This window comes from Belonocnema kinseyi, chromosome 1 (assembly GCF_010883055.1).
Source record: "Belonocnema kinseyi isolate 2016_QV_RU_SX_M_011 chromosome 1, B_treatae_v1, whole genome shotgun sequence".
In the NCBI taxonomy this organism is placed as follows: Eukaryota; Metazoa; Arthropoda; class Insecta; order Hymenoptera; family Cynipidae; genus Belonocnema; species Belonocnema kinseyi.
In genome coordinates this window covers 89,391,364-89,398,395 of record NC_046657.1, presented here as the reverse complement: position 1 = coordinate 89,398,395, position 7,032 = coordinate 89,391,364, and the positions used below count along the sequence as shown (strand labels likewise).

The 7,032-nt window shown below is 29.6% G+C and overlaps 2 protein-coding genes across 2 annotated transcripts in view; one reads left to right on the top strand and one right to left on the bottom strand.

Annotated features, from left to right (window-relative positions):
• Nucleotides 1–3,684, top strand: part of LOC117167834 (ethanolaminephosphotransferase 1-like) — a 38,742-nt gene extending 35,058 nt beyond the window's left edge. Inside the window, exon 9 of the mRNA XM_033353041.1 lies at nt 1,566–3,684. Coding sequence (XP_033208932.1) covers nt 1,566–1,628 — 63 coding nt within the window. The 3' untranslated portion in view covers nt 1,629–3,684. The remainder of the gene's footprint in view (nt 1–1,565) is intronic.
• A 2,492-nt stretch (nt 3,685–6,176) lies between these two features.
• LOC117168528 (coiled-coil-helix-coiled-coil-helix domain-containing protein 7) overlaps nt 6,177–7,032 on the bottom strand; it is a 2,292-nt gene continuing 1,436 nt past the window's right edge. The window contains exon 3 of the mRNA XM_033354262.1: nt 6,177–6,485. Within this exon, the coding sequence (XP_033210153.1) occupies nt 6,372–6,485 (114 nt within the window). The 3' untranslated portion in view covers nt 6,177–6,371. The remainder of the gene's footprint in view (nt 6,486–7,032) is intronic.

Sequence of the window (7,032 nt, the reverse complement as noted above, 5' to 3'; positions counted from 1 at the left end):
TTCTCTCAACATGTCCAAACCATCTTAACCGATTTCTTTCCCATGTGTCTACTAGCGTCTCTTCTGCACCACATTCTTTTAGAATTATCTCGTTACTTACTTAAGGTTCCCAAAATAATGGTTAAGTTCGTTAATCAGATATTTCCAACCAAAATTAAAAAATTTAGAGCATTTTCAAAATTTCAAAAAAAAAATTTAAGTTAAAAATTGTTTGTCAAAGTTTCTTATATATGGGTAGAAGGCTTGAAAATTATCCAAATCAAATTTTCAATTTCGATGAAAATTAGAAGTTATATACTTTTGAACATTTTGAAAATGTTCAGAAAAATGGAAAGAAATATTTTTCTAAAAGACTAGGATATTTCATTTTAATTCATCGCTAGATATGAAATAAATTTAGAAACGATGCCAGTTAAATTTTTCAATCAGACAAAAATTTAAAAAGTTTGAGCTTTTTCAAAATTTGAATAAAAATTTTTAATGAGTTTTAGACATTTTTGTCAAATTTTTTGATAAGAGTCGAAAAGACTTGCAAATTATCCTAATAACATTTTTAAATACGATAAAACTTAAAAATGTCAAATGCTTTTCAACATTTTCAAAATGTTCTAAAAAAGAAAAAAATTTTGTTTGAATGGGTTAAGAAATATCAATCCAAATTTCTACTAGATGTAAAATACATGTTTTTCGAAACTATTATCATGAAATTTTTTAATTAGACAAAAGTTCCAAAAGTTGGATCATTTTCAAAAATATGCAATTTTGGTTTTTTAAGAGATCTATAAGTTTAAAACGTTATTTTTAGTAGATTTTAACAAGTTTTACTAATTATCTGGATAAAGTTTTTCAATTGGACAAGAATTATCGAGCACGAGTGTCGTAATGAGAATGCAATCGTCAAAGCCGTAGGTGCTTTGAGAACCTTCTTTAAAAACTAATTTAAAAAAATTCAGTTACAATTTATAGCTGTAATTCTTCAGAAGTTTAAATCACAGTTTCATTTCATTTCAACGTTTTATTTGTCAAAGAGAATTGGCTTTGTAACTTAATTATCGAGTGCGAAGCGCGAGAGTCGCAATGAGAATGTAAGCGTCCAAGCCGAGGGTGCTTTGAGAACCTTCTCTATGGAAAAAATTTCAGTTCCAATTTATGACGGTAATTCCTGAGAATTTCAAATCACAGTTGTCGATTAAAGTGACGTACGAAAACGAGCGCGAAAACGTACCCGTGCGACCTAGGTGCGCTCAAACTTGGTGTGAAGCTTTGAGCGCGCGTCATGCAACGAGAATGTGCATACAAAATTGGGGGGGGGGGGGTTGGACCATCGTATTGTACAATCTTATTTTTGAGGCTTCCAATTATATTTTTTTTCAGGCTACTACTTTGAACTTACAAATCATTAGAGTTTATTTGTTAGAAAAACTTAAATTTTTAAGTGTCAATATTATGTAAAAAATGCTTGCACATCGGCACATTTTTCCTACATTTTAGTGACCACCCTGATAATATTGTTCTCTTCTATTTTTCAGTATTCTGTATTATTAAATAATGATTTTTTTCTTCAGGTTCGACAAATGTGCCGGCACTTCCGAATCAACACATTCTCGATAAAGAATCACTCAGATTGACTACTTGGTGGCAATATATGCTAAAAACGAAGATCGAATTTCAAGAGTGCAAAAGAAGAGAGAAAAGATCTGAAACGCAGTTAGAGAAGCCAATTACCGAAATCTCAACTAGATGTGTAATTTACAATACGATGTCAACTGCAGTAATCCTCCACAATGATTCCTCAATCCGAAAAATAAGTGATCCCTTGCGATCGCTCGATCCTTACGTGTTCTCTATGGCTATTAAGAGATCTCCTTATAATCCCAAGTGATCCCTGAGAATATGTGATAATATCTGATCCCATGATTCTTAAGTGTTTCTTGAAAATCTCACAGTGATCCGTAAACGATCGTCTATGACACCTCAAAATTGCATTGTTCCATAAAAGATATCAAGATCTGTATATGGTTCTTTTACCTCCCTCCTTTTTCAATTCCGGTTTTTCTTTCCATTATTTATTATCTTTTCAATATAGTAAATTATACTGCCTTCTTATTAAATTATCAGGTTCTTGTTCATTTGTGGGTAAATCTACCGACAATAGGTATGCCAATCAAAGGAAAATACGCTTATCGGTCGCATACAACTTGGTCAGAATTATCAAAATTTATTCAATTTGAGCTTTTTCACTCGAAGTTTGGCGAGTTGTCAAAGGATTTCTTTAGACTGTGGATATTGGCCCTGCAAGCAATGCTCATAAGTTAAGACGTTAAATCAAAGCAACGTCAAAAGTGTTGTTTCTAAAATGTTGACAGCTCTCACAATAAAAGTGAGGAGGGTCGTTTTTTATTGGTTACGGTTCCATGACTTTACGTGATTAGAAAATATATTAGGTGAAGATATATTTACAGGCCCTGCTGGCAGGACGAATACGAATCATGTCTTTTAAAATTTGCCTACCTTTACTGTTTCGAAAGTTGTCCATCAATAACGAGAAAAATCTTCACAAGAAATGCGAAATGGCCTGATAACTTATAGGGATATAGTGTTACAATTACATTTTTATGTTAGTTCAATCACAGACTCATTCAATTATTCATTCTTCCCGTATTTTCACCAAAATACTATTATGGTTTGGTTTTGGCTCGTGTGTAAGTATCATAAATGCACCCTCTTCGTTTTTAACATATATTGTCCCTCGGACGCTAGACCATCTCTGTTATAATTATCCCTAGGATTAAAAAAATTAAATGTCATGAACAAATTTCTTCGTCTCTTCTAAAAATACTTTTAATTAAAAGATGTTTTTATTAGAAACAAAGAAGTCAGCCTTAGCAAGGAATTCAGGCTCGTAAGTTGAGTTTTAAATAACTTACTTTCCGGCTCTGAAATCTACGAAGAAGTTGAAAAACTCGTTAATCCCTCGGCGATCTGATTACATCTGATTATCGTAAAGTGAATGATGACTAGTTAAATTCGAATTAATTGTTAATTATTTTCAGAACGCCGAATGGTTAGAAAGACTATTTTATAAGGTCTTACATTTAAGATCCTAGTCACATTTAATTGCATTCGCTTATATACGTATTCTGAAAATAATACGTAGGAAAAAAGGCAACTGAAATAAGGGGAGAATGAGTTCGAAGATGAACAAATTTTAGGGATCTGAACTAGTTGGTAAAAGCTTGAATTAACTCATGTCTTTGATCCATTCCTCATTTTCTCGTGCTCATCCTCCTCGGATATAAGAAAATAAGGTCTGTAACAGCCAGTCAATAGGCGTAAGAAAATTTGTCATGCATCCCATTTATTTATTTAAGCTGTATAAATTGATTTTAAGCATCACCAAATGTTGAACACAGCTTTCATTGTGTTCGATGAAGCTGTACTTTTAAGATGTATGTACTTTAACTCAGAACGAAAAACGGTTCTATAGTAATTCTCGAAATCAAGCATTTCAAGTGGCATTTAGGTAAAAATACTACGTAATAGAATTTATTGATGATTCTACAACTACGAAATATGTACAAACTAGTTATGAATTGTGTAAGTTATGAGTACTTGCAGCCTATCAAAGATGAAATGTGTGTACATAAAAAATACATTAAACTAATTTTTAACAAAGAAAAATCACTCTTCAGCGTTTCATATCTCCAGACTTTTTTTTTTTTAATTTTGCATGTTTGAGGGCGGAAAACCCAAATTGTCCTTACCCAGTTGTCATCCTCATCACTTTTTTAAGTACATTTTTTCGAGAGAAAAGATCAATTATATTGCCATATTCATAATATGTGTCGATAAGTAACGTCATTAATTACTTTAAATCATTAAAAATAGAATTTCCACAAATTGGTTCTTATCCAGGTGTCATTCTCATCCACTAATAAAAAGAGTATCAGAAAAATAGTAGAAGATAAAGAATTAAACATAGATAAACAATACAATTGAAAATATGTAGCTGTTTAAAGTATTTTTATAGGTAAACTAGAGCAGGGTGGCCGATGGACCGGGAAATGACGAGGAATTTTTTGAGACGGGAAAAACCAGGAAATGACAGTGAATTTTTTTTTACCTGTAATTTTACAAATTTATAGACAAAAAAATTTGTCCACGTTCGATTTCAAAATTTTTAAATATTTCTAAGCTTACATTTTTATTTTAAAGAATTTTTAAATGCTTTCTTAAAGACTTGAACAAATAAAAAGTAAAAGCCTTTAATGTTGAAAATTTTTGATAAATATTTTTTTTTAATTTACCTGTACTTTGAGTAATAAAAAGTGAACAAAATCGATTTCACAACACGATTTTAAACCAGTTCAAAATTTAAGAATTTTCAGATTTTAACGTTAAAACTTAAACGTTTTCAATTTATCAACTATTTTCAAATTAAAAATAACTTCATAATGATATATTTTTAATTAAAGGATTTTATTAAATTTAAAATATTGTTTCAGTCTAAAATATGCCATTTTTAACTCATTCAATAAAAAAATTTTAATTAAAAAAAAGATTAATTATTGAATATTTAGCAATATTTGAACTTGTATTTAAGCTAAGTAAATTAAAACCAAATATTTGAAAGTAAAGAATCTTCAACTGAATTATTTGACATAGAAAACCTGGAATCGTTAAAATTTCGAAGAGCCGTTAAACTTTGAACGTTACTATTTTAATTGTCGTACTTGAAAAATTCTTAATTTGTAAGTTAAAGTCTTCGAGAATATTTTTTGACAATTTTCTTTAAATGTTTGCAAATGTTTTTAAAATATTCTCTTAAAATAATTTTCCAAAAGGAAGTTATTTTTAATTTTTCTAGGAACCTTAAGAAAATGTTTTTTTTTTCTTTTGAAGCCTTTCGCAATTCTTGAAAAGTATCTTTTTTTTTTAAATCTGCGAAAATCTACATTTTGTTTTATATTAGGCTATCATTTCAAGTTTTACATTTAGTTTGAATCTTTTCAAAACTTCTACATATCTCTTAAAATTACTCAAATTTCGCCTACAAAGAATAAAGGTTCAATTGTTATTTATACATCCAAATTTTAAAGAAATTATCTAAAATTTGCAGGATTTTCTGAAAATTGTAGAAAGAATTCAATTCTTTTTGACAGGTATTTAGAAGTTCTGACGAAATTTCCAAAATAATTTTAAATTTAAAACAAATTGAAAACAACTTCTACATTTCTCAAGATTTTGAAATAAAAATTGAAAGCTTTAGAATGAATTTAAAAAGAAAATCATTGAATTTATAATTTAAGAAGTGTTCAGTTAAATTTTTTTTCAATTTTTCAATATTTGATCTTTATAGCTTAAAATTCCTTACAATTATATAATTTTGAAAATTTTAAAGTTCATTGGTTGATTTTTTAATTTAGAGCATTGAAAATATAACGTGGATTTATGTTTTTTTATATTGAAAAATGTTAGTACCTTTAAATTTGTACGCGTAAATTATTGAGCATTTGAATACAAAATTGTTTAATTAAAAACTTTTAAATTTCAATTTTAAAAGTTCAAAATTTAATATGTTTGCGAACCAGGAAAAAACCGGAAATTTATTTCGTCAATTAAAACGGCTACCCTGTAATGAGGTGTAATTTGAAAACCCACATTTCTGTTCTTGTTTTCACAAACTTCAACATTATAAAATATTTTTAAATGTCAATTAAAAAAAGATTATAGTATACAAAAAAAAACGAAAATTCAACAAAAATTTTCACGAAAATAACAAAATTATGAATTCTAATAATTGTTTAAACATGCAGTCTAGTACATGCAAAATTAAGCCATATACCAATTTATCAGTTTTTGGGTTTAGTTTTTTCGCTGTCGATGCCCTTCAAATTAACAAAATTAGCCAATAAATAGTATAGGAAATGCTTAAAATCTGTATCATAAAAAAGAACCTCTTTGCAAGCTTCTTGTTTTATATTTAAATGCAAAGGAGACAGAAGACGGTCCCTGCATTCAGTATTTACCATTTTTCCCTAAATTGATTGAAGAGAAAAAAAGAAGTTTGCTATTGAATCCAGTAAATACTGTTTGTTATGCTCACTCATGTTCCCATATTTATTTATCATTTATTTTGCGTTAATGTGGAAGCAAAAAATTATAGAAACTCAGTGTCCAAACAATTGAGCGTTTATTTCGATATAATTCGTAATGAGAATCGTAAGAATTGAATTAGGCAGCTTATTCTACTTTTTTTCACGCAACATCCCTTTTATAATACGTTTCAAAACTATTCTATGATGCTAGACCTGCTCTAATGACTAAAAAAACTAAAAGTACAATTAGGATTGTATGTATTAGGTTTTATATCAACTCTTTTGCGACTGATTTCTTAGATGTTCTGCTTTAATCTGTGCACGCTCATCGGGATATGGAAGGTAAGGCCTAATTCCCTTGACTCTTCTTTCCATCTTTACGCTCTCCTGAAAAATGAAAAAACCATATATATACACGGTGACCCATTTTAATCTATAATCTCAAATATCTTCTAAAATACTTTATCTACGAAGAAATGATTCGGACAAAGGTTGATCAGAACCGAGGGAGACATTTGACTGCACCATGAATTTTGACCTTGAGGTCAATTTTCAAGGTCAAATGGAGATAAGACCCTTTTATAAAATGAGAACCCATATTTTTGACTGCGGATTTGAAAAGAGCGGGAAAATTCACCTCAAAGATAACCTGTTGAAAAATGTGTTTTGTGACCTTGGAAAGGTAAAAAATTAGGGTAAAATGTCTGAGAAACGAACAGATGCCCTTTTCTGAATAGATTTGGTTTTTCAGGGTAAATAAACGTTCAAGATGCTGCACAAAAATCAATGAAATGTTAAGGTGTACATCATCTTTCCCATCATGACCGTCAGGTCAATTTTCAAGGTCACTTGAAGGTCAAGACGATTTTTTTTTTAGATTGAACTCTGTTTCCGGATGAATTTTTCTGGTAGACTTCGGGCTGTGGATTGTTAT